At 47.3% G+C, this 14,215-nt stretch overlaps 2 protein-coding genes across 2 annotated transcripts; both read left to right on the forward strand.

Moving 5' to 3' along the window:
• Nucleotides 1-1,174: 1,174 nt before the first annotated feature.
• LOC144108163 (kelch domain-containing protein 3-like) lies at nucleotides 1,175-2,353 on the forward strand. Its single transcript, XM_077641441.1, has one exon. It carries the CDS (start codon nucleotides 1,175-1,177, stop codon nucleotides 2,351-2,353), a length of 1,179 nt encoding a protein of 392 aa, XP_077497567.1.
• Nucleotides 2,354-7,671: 5,318 nt separating this feature from the next.
• On the forward strand, nucleotides 7,672-8,829 carry LOC144108164 (kelch domain-containing protein 3-like). Its single transcript, XM_077641442.1, has one exon. It carries the CDS (start codon nucleotides 7,672-7,674, stop codon nucleotides 8,827-8,829), a length of 1,158 nt encoding a protein of 385 aa, XP_077497568.1.
• Nucleotides 8,830-14,215: the final 5,386 nt, after the last annotated feature.

Raw genomic sequence — 14,215 nt, forward strand, 5'->3', positions numbered from 1 at the left:
CGGCTATCTTTGGCTGGGGAAGGATGCTGAGGCTCCCAACCAGTAAAATAAAAATCTCAGCCTTCTTCTCAGAAATGTGAAAGTGGCTGAGGTGTATAATGTAGTAAAGGGAGCCAGTGGTTAAAAATTTAGTTTTTCGAGTCCGCCTGCTCTTTTTAAAAGCTAAAAAGAGGAGGTATTTAACAATGGCATTATCATCTGAGCGCAATGTTGGATGAAAAGGAATGTATTCATTATAAAATGGAGTAAAGTACTTCTTTCTTAGTTTTTTCTGGTTTCACACAAGAGAATAAATAAAATGTGGTTAACCGCAAGTTCATCTCCCGATTCTTCGCAAACAGGTTTGTCTTGTTTTTTTTTAGCACTACAGCCAGGGGAAAACGCTGGAAAAAAAACCTTAACCCTAACACCCAACTCAACAACACACGATATACAGTCGCTTTCTATTTCGTTTTTCTTCTTTCTTTTGATTTTGCCCATGGAACCAAAGCATGTCAGGGGCATTACGAAAGCTCATGATGGTAGGCGTTATGTTTAGGGGCTAAAACACTGAACGGCAGAGCCAAACCGACAACACACAATATACAGTCTCTTTCTATTTCGTTTCTCTTGTTTCTTTTGATTTTGCCCATGGAAGCTACCTATGACAGTTCCTTCGGCGATAGAGACGCTGAATTATCGCTGACACAAGTTGTTGTTTGTCTCATAAAATGGCACATACCGACAAGGGGGATTGGCCACAACCAGGCGGTGGCTACCCCTATTGCAAATTGCATGCGGCGAACATAGGATGATCTAAAAAATTTGGCCAGCTCAGTTTTCGTGACAGAGCTGATTGAGGGTGGTAAGGGGGGTCTGACATGCTTAAATTTATGCAAGAAAGTGAGTACTAGAAAGAAGGAAAACGTGTAGGGTGATCAAGAAGGGAATGCCCAAAATAAAGCGTAAAAGGGGCATTACGAAAGCTTATGATGGTAGGCGTTTTGTTTCGGGAAGAAAACATTGAACAGCAGAGCAAAATTTCCCATAATATTCCCATTCAAGCGCGAGTGTACGTACATCGAGGGTAATGAAGAAAGTGCTGAAGACAACGAAGAACTCCGTCGCGTGCTGCAGTGGTCTACGGCCAAAAGAAATCTACGAGCCTTCCCGGGAGGATTTTACAGTGGCGAAGATGTGGACGGTGCGGCTGGGAGGCGTGCCGGAAGGCGCAAACTACACGGCTGTCTCCATTAATGGCAAGATCTACTCGTTCGACCCAGACCGCGAGGACGTGGACCGCACCACACGCGAGTTCGTCGAAGTCTACGTATTCGACCCTGCGACCTGCCAGTGGAACCAGCTGCAGACGCAGTCCCTTCCGGACGGGAGCCCCTGGCATAATTACAGCCGCACGGTCGTCGCTTACGGTGACAGCGTCTACCTCTGGAGCAGCCGGGATTATATCGAAGTGGGTAGCGTCGTTTACCGCTTCGACATCAGAACGATGGCATGGAGTCTTCTGGAAGTGTCTGGCCAATGGCCAGAATTGCGGTTCGGCCAAACTGCATGCTTGGTGGGCAGCCGAGTCTACCTCTATGGTGGATGGCCGGTGGATGACCCACCCACGCCGCAGATAGATTTCCTCGACCTGAAGACATTGCGCTGGCATACTGTGCCAACCAGGGGCGAGCTTCCGGAGAACACCGTGTACCATTCGGCGTCCGCCATTGGGGACCGTATGTACGTGTGGGGTGGAGCCATTGTGCTCTCTGGCCGAGGCACAGCCTACAGCAGCTCTCTGGTGTATCTGGACACGTCCACCTCGACATGGGTGCGGCCCCGCGTCGATGGCTTTCCCCCCGAAGGGCGCGAAGATCACGCCACCTTCGTCTACAACGGAGAGCTGTATGTATTTGGAGGTTTGGACTTCAACCGGGACCGGTACTTTGGCATCATCCACAAGTACAACCCTGAGAGGTCCTCCTGGAGCGTAGTGACGCCGAAGCGGTCAGGCCCGTCGGCCAGGCGGTTCCCGGGCTGCTGCGTGATTGACAATTTGCTTTTCGTCTTCGGTGGTCGAGGATTGAAATCCTACGCAACGGTCGAGCAGTGGATGCAGTCCAGTGCAGAGGAGACTTCTGAACTATGCGAAGAGGCGCTGACGGATATGCACGTACTAGACTTTTGTCCGACTTTGAAGACTATGTGCCTGATGGCTGTCATAGACGCACGCGTGCATGTCGGCCACCTGCCGCCTGCCATTAAAAAGAGGTCAGTGCACTCACAAGCTACAGCAGCACTTCGCCGCCATCTCAGCCTGCAGGCTCAAGCTGCGCACCAGACTGACTGGACTCTTTCGATGTGGCCATAGACTGTGGGGACGGTAATCTACGCGACCGCTGGGGCGACGCTACAGCAAGAAAAAAATTGCTTTCGAGTAATCGGCCCCCTGCTTCGTGCAATGCTTGCACACAAATGCCCGAATGTTCATGTGTCAATGCAGTTCGAATCCAAGTTTCCTTGCTATTATACCTCCGGAGAATAAATGAGAAACGGCTTCTTAAACTAAGGCATCTCTCTATTAAAGTTTACTTCATATCAGGTAATTTTTAGACCATTTCACTAACACAACTCTACCTTTGAGTATGAAGGAAGCAACCAGTGTAGAAACCCCACAAGTATTTCATCAATTTTTTGTCACCGTAAAATCTTCTGGCAATCACGCCTAGCTTAACTTTATCGACTGGAGCGGTTAGGGAATCATAGCGGATTTGAGCCTTGAGCCAGGATGAATTTTCAAACATTTGAGAAAATGGTGTCACTCTTCATTGCAGCCTTATGACATTATCTCCGGCATACAGCCTACGTGCTACACACGTTTATGTGTTAAAAGTATGTTGTGCCAACTCTCTGCAAGTGCATACAGTTGCGTAGTTGTCAACATAACCCAATATAACCGGTCGTACGCATGACAGTTATTTGCATAAATGCACATAATTGCGATGTGACTTTGGAGAGCTTACCCATTCTGCGCGTGATTATTGGCACTACGAACATTCTTCGTTCCAAAACTACTGTCATTGTTTTCTTCACAGCCCTTGTTGAAGCTCATGCAGGCAGTGAATGTCGCCACCTCTTTCTTATGCGCTTAACCTGGCTGCTATCACAAATGGTGGATGGAATGTTCTGCTTTCGAAAAGAAGGTTGTGACATACCCGGAAATTCTTGAAAAATGCATTTTCAACGAGAAATTATTTATGAACGTGACGCAATTTTTCTTATATCGTAAAGTAACGCTACAACAATCAATTTATCCTCCGATGACACATCGGCAGGCTCGAATTTTTTTGCTATCCTCAGAAGCATACCGAATTGATTATATGTGACAGTATTAACTAATCAGTACGAGCGATACTCAAATTTTAGAAGCAATTTTTTTCTGCGCAAAAACAATAAAAATTGCCAAAATATTCCAAAAACTTTGAATTAGAAACAGTATCCATAAAAAAAGGAATCCATTTTATTCAGTCTAAAAGTGGCCGTCAAAAACTTCAAATCTTTATCGGTAGCTTGTCGACAGCTAAAGCCAGAAGAGAATCCGAGCAACACTAACCATATTTTTCACACAGTCCAGGGAAAACTGCAAAGTCTCCAGCGTTACCAAATATTATTTATTTCATGGGGCACAGGGGAAACACTGGCAGTGAAACAACAGCTTCTCTAGCGAAGAAAGCGAAAGATACTGGAGAGGAGGAAAAGCTCCCGATAACTATGCAATTTATAAGAAAGCAACTGAAAATGGAACTTGCACATAAATGAGATAACATCTGGCACAACGAAGGAAACAATACCTTTGCATTTCAGTGGGTTAAGAGCACTAAGCAAATGCCAGGAACATTTACTACAAATCACCACCAGTCAAAAGCCATCACAGGACACGGGCAATTTGCATTTTTCTTCCAGCGAGTCAACAATAGTGGGGAGCGCAGTTGCCGTTGTGATGCTGAAATACAAGGATTTGATCATTACGCGCAGAATTGCGTCTTAACGGAGCACGAAAGAAAAATATTGACAGGAAAGCTTGGAAAAAACACGCAAAGAGAAAACTGAGATAATAAAATATCAAAAGCTAGTTAAAATGTTACAGGACGTGGTAAAAATATACTGGAGAAATCATACGAAAAACAGTAGCCTGCGTTGACCGCCACTGTCACTCCTGTGGCAGCAAGGCAGAGGGCTAGCGTGCTTCCATGGTGGCAACATAGCAAAAACAAAAAACAAATCTGTTAACAAAACACAATCCGCAGACACCTGCCACACCACATTTGAAGACACCTGGCAGATCACATTTGAAGACAAAACCGAGAGACCACATATTAACACAGAAGGAGGGGTAAGAATGTTACAAATCAAGAAAACCAATCAAGAAGCTTCGGAGGTTTAAGGATTTCCAATAGTGTAGGCAGCAAACATTGACAATTAACCAGGATGTACCTAATGATTAGTAAATTTGCTCACGGAGAAGACATTATGTGAATCAACGATGACTTCGACAACCGAAGAGGAAAAAACAAGAAGGAACAGACAGACAGAAAAACTTTATTCAGCAAGTGAGTTTCAGACCCAGCTGGGTCCCTGGGCCACTGCGCGGTCCCGCACTGCATCAAGTAGGTAATGCCGGGACATGACGTCGGCAGCCCGAGTCACCGCAGCAAGCTGCGATGTCGGTTCTGCAGACATAAGCAGGACCTCCCAGTCCTCCCAGCTCGAGATGGCGTGCTGTCCCTGCGGGGGAGGGTCAGCAGGGCAGCCGAAAAGGATATGGGAGAGTGTGGCGTGGGGGTCACCGCATAGGGAGCATGCAGGGGATGTGCCGCAATAGTGGGATAAAAGCTGAGGGGATGACAGAGAGCGGGTCTGGAGGCGTCTGAAGAGGATCTGTTGGGAGTGCGTAAGAGAGGGGTGGGGAGGAGGGTAAGTCCGATGGTCCAAACGGGGTATTTGCGTGAGCTCCGCAAAGGTGTGCGCCTGCTCCCTCGAGAATCCTGGATCGAGACTGTCCTGAGCCCGGCAAATCAGACCTCGGGCCAATTTATCGGCAGCCTCGTTTCCAGGGTTCCCAGAGTGAGCCGGCACCCACTGAAGCTCTACCCTGCGCGGTAAATTTTGGGCAGGGGTGTTCAACAATTGCCAGGCAGGGGCGTGAATCCTGCCCCTGGCAAAGTTGGACAGAGCCGTTTTGGAGTCGCTGAAGATGTATTGGGCGTCCGAATGTGCAAGGGCTAGGGCGATGGCGGTCTCCTCTGCCTCCTCAGGCGTAGAGCCCGAGGGAAGACGGTGAGTTAGGGGGTGAGGTAGGGTTAGATTGTAGGCAACTGCTACCGCTTCATGCGCTGTACATGCGGCATCTACCCAAACGGCATCGTGGGCTTGCCCATAATACTTATGGAGGGCATTAGCGCAAGCTACGCGGCGAGGGATGTGATATTGGGGATGGACGTTTCGAGGAAGGGGTTTCACAACGAGAGGTGTATGGATGTGTCGAGGGATGGCTATAAGGATTGACTGGTTAGCGGGTATGTTGATGCGAAGGGAGGAAAGTATATGGCGGCCAGTGGCGCTCGTGGCAAGTGTGAGGTACTGTGTCTGAAGGTGCGCGTCAACTAGTTCCTGAATGGTGTTATGCATGCCTAGTGCAAGAAGTTTGGCTGTGCTAGTGCTACGAGGTAGGTTTAGGGCTGCCTTAGTCGCAAGGCGGATCATTGCGTTCACGCGTTCGGTTTCCGTGCGGTTCAATTTGAGACAGGGGGTTGCGTATAGCATGCGGCTAAGCGTAAATGCGTGCACTACTTTCATGTTGTCCGCTTCGTCTAAACCCTTGTTAAGGGAGGACACTCGGCGTAGAAGGTGAAACACGGATTGCGTGGAGGCCTTGAGCCTTTTAAGGGTACGTTCATTTCGTCCAGCATCCTGCAAGTGGAGGCCAAGGATGCGGAGGGCGGGTGTGATGGGGATAGGGGATCCTTTTAAATTGATTTGGATGGGCGAGTTAGCGCTAGATTTTGGCCTAATTAGGAAAAGCGCGGACTTAGATGGGGAACATTCGAGCCTGATGGTTGACGCGTGAGAAGAGATGGCGTCTGCTGCTAACTGAAGAGTTTCCTCAATTTCCCCGTCAGAGCCATGAGTGGTCCATGTGGTAATATCATCAGCGTACAGTGTATGCTTTAGGTGTGGGATTAGAGCCAGTTTGTGAGCTAGGGGGATGAGTGCAACGTTAAAGAAAAGAGGAGAAAGGACCGCCCCTTGAGGCGTTCCGAGCTCTCCGAGTGTATAAGGGGATGTGGTAATCTGCTCTATGTGCAGGGAGGCAGTGCGGCCCGAGAGAAACGCGCGAGCGTAGTTGTAGGTTTTAGGGCCTACCTGTTGAGCCTGCAGTTCCCGTAAGATGGCATCGTGTCGAATTCTGTCAAATGCCTTGGTGAGGTCAACTGTCAGGATAGCTTTAGTGTGGTGGGGGATGGTATCATCAAGCACGTCATGCGCAATTTGAAGTAGGGCGTCCTGCGCAGATAGATGCGCACGAAATCCGAGCATACTGTGGGGGAAAAGGTAGTTGTTTTCCATGTACGTTGTTAGCCGAGCAAGAATTATGTGCTCGAAGACCTTGCCTAGACAGGATGTAAGAGAAATGGGGCGGATGTTGTCTAGGGTGATAGACTTGTGGGGTTTTGGAATAAAAATAATTTTTCCATGCTTCCACGAGGCAGGAATAATTTTTCCTTTCTTCCACAAGCGTGAACTTAGCCATTTTTATGTCGTGTTTGGAGCGGCCGAATGAAAGCGCGCCTCGACGCCAGCGTTGGCATTCATACAGCTCTGGCAGGTTTTAACCGGTACGCATCAAGTCACACTTTCTCTCTCCCTTTCAGTACATTCCAGCCTGCTGCTTAGGAGAATTTCGAGACGAAACAAAGCATCGTTTCCTGGATACCTCGTGCGTTTGTAAACACTTGGCACCCCAAGCACATTTGGCGTTTCAGCAGAAGTTGACATTTCTGCGACAAACAGCGGTCATTATGGAAGTGGGCCGAAGAACATTGTTGCGTGCATCTCTGCATCTCAGAGGCATCGTCATCCTTTTGGTGGGTGACGCGGAATTCTCGAAAAACGCCTTGCCTATCTGCCAGCATTTCAATAGCGCATCTCATACTGGTCTTCGCCACTTGGCAAAGTATAGATGGCTTTTGAATACTGTTTGGCAACGTTGTTGAACACATTTTTTCAAAAAGGCGCCATGAAGGGGAACAGAGGAAATGATAAATACACAGAAGACAGACACGCCGGCGCGCAAACACCTGGCAGCTAATTTAATTTTGCGCAGAATAAGTTACTGCGGCCAAGCGAAGGGCACAGAAAAACCTGAAGGCCAACACCTAACTCTTCACAAAACAATGTACAGTCACTTTATATATTTTTGTTATTATCTTATCATTATATATAGTTTTTGCCAATGCACCCAAGGTATGAAAGTTCGCCTGTAGGGGCAGTGGAACATCCCTCACACAGGTGCACGTGCATAAAGGAAAACGAAGGGCTGAAGAAAACGATCCCGCACGTGCACGTGCACGTTCTACGACCGAAAAGAAACCTGCGCATCTTTCCCGGGAGGAATTTGCAGTAGCGAAGATGTGGACGGCGCGGCTGGATGGCGTGCCAGAAGGCGCAAACTACACGGCTGTCTCCATTAATGGTAAGATCTACTCGTTCGACCCCGACCGCGGGGACGTGGACCGCACCACACGCAAATCCGTCGAAGTGTACGTATTCGACCCTGCGACTTACCGGTGGAACCAGCTGCAGACGCAGTCCCTTCCGGACGGGAGCCCCTGGCATAATAATTACAGCTGCACGGTCGTCGCCTACGGTGACAGCGCCTACCTCTGGAGCAGCCGGGATTATATCGAAGGGGGTAGCGCAGTTTACCGCTTCGACACCAGAACGATGGCATGGAGTCTTCTGGAAGTGTCTGGCCTATGGCCAGAATTTCGGTTCGGCCAAACTGCATGCTTGGTGGGCAGCCGAGTCTACCTCTATGGTGGATGGCCGGTGGATGGCCCACCCACGCCGCAGATAGATTTCCTCGACCTGAAGACATTGCGCTGGCATACTGTGCCAACCAGAGGCGAGCTTCCGGAGAACACCATGTACCACTCGGCGTCCGCCATTGGGGACCGTATGTACGTATGGGGCGGAGCCATTGTGCTCTCTGGCCGAGGCACAGCCTACAGCAGCTCTCTGGTGTATCTGGACACGTCCACCTCGACATGGGTGCGGCCTCGCGCCGATGGCTTTCCCCCCGAAGGGCGCGAAGATCACGCCACCTTCGTCTACAACGGAGAGCTGTATGTATTTGGAGGTTTGGACTTCGACCGGGACCGATACTTTGGCATCATCCACAAGTACAACCCTGAGAGGTCCTCCTGGAGCGTAGTGACGCCGAAGCGATCAGGCCCGTCGGCCAGGCGGTTCTCGGGCTGCTGCGTGATTGACAATTTGCTTTTTGTCTTCGGTGGTCGAGGATTGAAATCCTACGCAACGGTCGAGCAGTGGATGCAGTCCAGTGCAGAGGAGACTTCTGAACTATGCGAAGAGGCGCTGACGGATATGCACGTGCTAGACTTTTGTCCGACTTTGAAGACTATGTGCCTGATGGCTGTCATAGATGCAAATGTGCATGTGGGCCACCTGCCGCCTGCCATTAAAAAGGAGGTCAGTGCACTCACAAGCTACAGCAGCACTTCGCCGTCATCTCAGCCTGCACGCTCAAGCTGCGCACCAGACTGACTGGACTCTTTAGATGTGGCCATAGACTGTGGGGACGGTAATCTACGCGACCGCTGGGGCGACGCTACAGCAAGAAAAAAAAATCTTTTGTGTAAACTGCCCCCTGCTTCGTGCAATGTTTGCACACAAATGCGCAAATGTTCATGTGTCCATGCAGTTCGAATCCAAGTTTCCTTGCTATTATACCTTCGGAGAATAAATGAGAAAAGATTTGTTAAACTAAGGCATCTCTCTATTAGAGTTTACTTCATATCAGGCATTTTTAGACCATTTCACTAACACAGCTCTACCTCTGAGTATGAAGGAAGCAACCAGTGTAGAAACCCGACAAGTATTTCATCAATGTTTTTGTCGCCGTGAAATCTTCAGGCAATCACGCCTAACTTGACTATAGCGACTGGAACGGTTAAGGAATCATAGCGGATTTGAGCCTTGGGCCAGGATGAATTTTCAAACATTTTAGAAAGTGGTGCCACTCTTCATTGCAGCCTTATTCCATTATTTCCGGCATACAGCCTATGTGCTACGCACGTTTATGTGCTAAACTTTTATGCTTTGCTAACTCAGGGGGTGCATGCAGTTGCGTAGTTTTAAACATCGCCGAATGAAACCGCTCGTAGCCGTGGCAGTTATGTGAATAAATGCACATAATTGCGATGTGACTTTGGAGAGCTTACACATTCTGCGCACGATTATTGGCACTAGGAACTTTATTCGGTCCAAAAATACCGTGATTGCTTTGCTCACAGCCCTTGTTGAAGCTAAAGCAAGCAGTGAATGTCGGCATCTGATCTATACGCGCTTAACCTGTCTGGTATCACAAACGGCGAATGCAATGTTCCGCTATCGAAAGCAAGGATGAGACATAACCAGAAAATCCCGAAAAGCGCATTTCCAGCAGGAAATCGTTTATGAACGTGACGCAATTTTTTCATATATCGTAAAATAACAGTACAACAACAAATTTATCCCTAGATATCAACACAGCAGGCTTGATTTTTTTTTGCTATCGTCAGAAGCATCCCCAATTGATTATATATGACACTTTTAACTACTCAGTGCAAACGATGCCCAAACTTTAGAAGGAAAATTTTTCTCAATAAAAAACGCCAAAACATTCCACTAACGTTGAAGAAGAAACTGTAGCCATAAAAAAAGGAATCCATTTTATTCAGTCTAAAAGTGGCCGTCAAAAACTTCAAATCTTTACCGGTATCTTGTCGGCAGCTAAAACCAGAAGAGAATCCGAGCAACACTAACCCTATTTTTCACACAGTAAAGCGAAAACTGCAAAGTCTCCAGCGATACCAAATATTTTTAATTTATTTCAAGGGGCACAGGGGAAATTCTGGCAGTGAAACAACAGCTTCTCTAGCAAAGAAAGCGAAAGATACTGGAGAGGAGGAAAAGCTGCCGACAACTACACAATTTATAAGAAAGCAACTGAAAATGGAACTTGCACCTAAATGAAAGAACATCTGGCACAACGAGGGAAAGAATACCTTCGCATTTCAGTGGGTTAAGAGCACTAAGCAAATGCCAGGAACATTTACTACAAATCACCACCAGTCAAAAGCCATCACAGGACACGGGCAATTTGCATTTTTCTTCCAGCGAGTCAACATTAGTGGGGAGCGCAGCTGCCGTTGTGATGCTGAAGTACAAGGATTTGATCATTACGCGCAGAATTGCGTCTTAACGGAGCACGAAAGAAAAATATTGACAGGAAAGCTTGGAAAAAACACACAAAGAGAAAACCTGAGATAATAAAAGATCAAAAGCTAGTTAAAATGTTACAGGACGTGGTAAAAAATATAGTGGAGAAATCATACGAAAAACAGCATTCTGCGTTGACCGACACTGTCACTCCTGTGGCTGCAGGGCAGAGGGATATCATGCTTCTATGGTGGCAACATAGCAAAAAAAAAAAAACAATCAGTTAACAAAACACAATCCGCAGACACCTGCCACACCACATTTGAATACACATTTGAAGACAAGACCGAGAGACCACATATTGGCACAGAAGGAGGGGCAAGAATCTACAAATAAAAAAAACCACTCAAGAAGCTTCGGAGCTCTAAGGATTTCCTATAGTGTAGGCAGCAAACAGTGACAATTAACGGGGATCTACCTGATATTTAGCAAATTTACTTGCGGAAAAGACATTATGTGAATCAACGATGACTTCGACAGCCGAAGAGGAATAACAAGAAGGAAGACAGAAGAAGAAAAACATGACATGACTGGACGCGCTTGGGGAGTCTAGAGAGAAGGCAAACTTTACCTGTCTTCGCTGGTTCCACCTCCTGAACATTTTTCTGTTTTCAACATTATTAAAATGGTTTCTTTTATCGTCTTGGCACTATGCCCCTTTCTTTTGTTTTTAATTAGATTTTCATCAGCCGCAATGCCTTAGTGTTGCGGGCGAGGTATTCTTTTATCGACATCAGCCTAAAGTACGTATGCTGATGAAGCTGTCTCGTCTTATACGAGGGAGAGAGAGAACGGAATTTTAATGAGGTGGAAGGAGGAAAGGTCGGCCGGTGGTGATATGACCCTGGCCTGCTGCTTCACACCCGGGAGAGGGGAAAGGGAGGAAAGGTAAACCGGGAATGAAGGTTGATATTGGTATAATACCATGAGTTTCATGGGTGATGTCCACACACGCACTGGCTGGCACTCGCATCGCGGTGAGTAGACGCACGTGAAATTCATGTCTTGAACACACGTATATGCCGAGGGAAGAGCAGCCTGCTCTCAAGTACGACTACAGCGCGGACTCCGCCGCAGGGCAGCTTTCATGGAATTGTGTTCAGGATTGCCTCAGGGAAGCAATTTTATTTGAGCTTTCCGTACTCAACTGCGGCAGCCCGAGTCCGAATAGAGTGCGAGACGCGCATTTGTGTCGCCGGAGAAATTATAAATAAGAATAGAAAAATTGAATACATTCATATTCACTTTTCCCTAATTTACCAGTTTTCACAACAAGCGTCAACACAGTCATTTTTATGTCGTGTTGGGAGCAGCCGAATGAAAGCGCGCCTCGACGCCAGCGTTGGCATTCATACAGCTCGCGCAGGTCTTAACCGGTACATGTCAAATCGTTCTCTCTCTCTCTCCCTCTCAGTACATTCCAGCCTGCTGCTTACGAGAATTTTGAGACGAAACAAAGCATCGTTTCCTGAATACCTCGTGCGTTTGTAAACACTTGACATCCCAGGCACATTTGGCGTTTCAGCAGAAGATGACATTTCTGCGACAAACGGCGGTCATTATGGAAGTGGGCCAAAGAACATTGTTGCGTGCACCCCAGAGGCATCGTCATCCTTTTGGTGGGTGACGCGGCATTCTCTAAAAACACCTTGCCTCTATGCCAGCATTTCACTAGCACATCTCATCCTGGTCTCCACCACTTGGCAAAGTATAGATGGCTTTTGATTACTGTTTGGCAACATGGGTGAACATATTTTAACAAAAAGGCGCCATGAAGGGGAACAGAAGAAATGAGAAAAAAAAACGGGAGACAAACACGTTGGCGCCGAAACACCTGGCAGCTAATTTCTTTTTGCGCAGAATAAATCACTACGGCCAAGCGAAGGACACAGAAAAAGCTGAAGGGAAACACGATACTCAACAGAAAACAATGTACAGTCACTTTATATCTTATTGTGGTGTCCTCCATGTCCTCCATGTCCTCCAAGAAGTGAGTCGAGACTCAGCAAAACATGACGAATGACGATTTATTCATGCTTTTCGGGAAAGGAAATTTGTCTAATATATCTTTGGACACCTGAACCGCGCCGTAAGGGAAGGGATAAATGAGGGAGTGAAAGAAGAAAGGAAGAAAGAGGTGCCGTAGTGGAGGGCTCTGGGATAATTTCGACCACCTGGGGATCTTTAACGTGCTCTGACATCGCGCAGCACACGGGCACCTTAGCGTTTTTCCTCCATGAAAACGCAGCCGCCGCGGTCGGGTTCGAACCCGGGAACTCCGGATCAGTAGTCGAGCGCCCTAACCACTGAGCCACCGCGGCGGGTGAGTGATTGAAATGATCGTACTCATTTCTGAGCTGTTGAGCATTATTTTCATCGCGTTAGAATGTCACTTAGAAGAATGTTCTGAATGGGAAATGGAACCTCATAACATTATGCTGAATAATATTGAGAATACAATGAAAGAAATATCAGAAATATCGAAACATGTCACATCATAACATGAGTACAATATTATACACAGAAATATACCACAGAAATATCATATTCACTTCCCATAAAATAACTACTGGAAAGAATGAACGGCACACGAAAAAAATGACATTGAAATACATGTGAAACACCCGGATGGATTTCAATAGGAAAGTTAGAATTATATTACCCAAGAATTGAAATCTCAATGTAATGCCCCTTCTTGGCCAAGAGAGAAGAATGCAAGATAAGTTATTGGGACACATAGTCCTTAAACCAGTATGGCTTGCGAGTGTTCCTTCTTGGTCGCTCCTGTGTCAAACTGGATTCTTGAGGAGACATCCTCAGTCCAGCTTCCGATGGCTGCCGTCGACGTAGGTTTCCAGGCGGAACAGCTGGGGCTGGCCCACTTTCATCAGGCAGCACTGAACACTGGGCACGCAAGACAGGAGGCACATCTTGCCTGCCTACAGATAAATCACGTGGACACTGAGCACTTGGGGCAGAATGCACACCACACCCGTTCACACGTAAATCACTCGCATCACTGTGGAGGTGGGACGACATGGATTGTCCAGCTTGTTTCCGTGTAGAACTGGTGAAGCAAGTTCTTGCTTCTGAAGACTGAGGTACTGATGATGCATCAGGAGGCTGCCGAGGCAACACTGGGCCCGCCCAGCATTGATCGTGTGCATAACTTTTAGAATCGTACGGAAACAGTAGCTGAAATAAATCAAAATGTTTATCCTCTTCCCGATTCAGTTGTCTCGGTACCTTTGCCAGCTTGGAAGCATTCCATAGATTGCCACCAGTTAGGCGGTATGATGCTGGAACATGTTGTTGAATGACAATCCCGTGGTGCGGAGAAACGTCTGTCTCCTTTGAACTGAATGAGGGGTTTACGAACATTGACAAAGTCCCCTGGCTGAATTCTGGGTGTTCGTGATCCAAGTTTGTTACCTGTGTATTCTTTAATCGTCATCTGTTTCTTCTCCATTCTTTTCCTCAAATCTTGAATATCTAGATATGGATTCTCAGCAAACAATGAGGGAAATGAAGGAAATACCACAATAGCCAGCTTTGTACGATGGCATCTGCCATGAAAAAGAATTCCTGGTGCGACCCCTGCTGTGGATGAGGTGTAGAACTATATGTGCCAAAATACTGCGCAATTCTGGTTTTAAAAGGCCCACGTTCC

Source organism: Amblyomma americanum, chromosome 10, assembly GCF_052857255.1.
Source record: "Amblyomma americanum isolate KBUSLIRL-KWMA chromosome 10, ASM5285725v1, whole genome shotgun sequence".
In the NCBI taxonomy this organism is placed as follows: domain Eukaryota; kingdom Metazoa; phylum Arthropoda; class Arachnida; order Ixodida; family Ixodidae; genus Amblyomma; species Amblyomma americanum.

Coding starts and splice junctions, on each gene's coding strand:
- LOC144108163 (XM_077641441.1), top strand. CDS start 1,175: ATGTGGACGGTGCGGCTGGGAGGCGTGCCGGAAGGCGCAAACTACACG.
- LOC144108164 (XM_077641442.1), top strand. CDS start 7,672: ATGTGGACGGCGCGGCTGGATGGCGTGCCAGAAGGCGCAAACTACACG.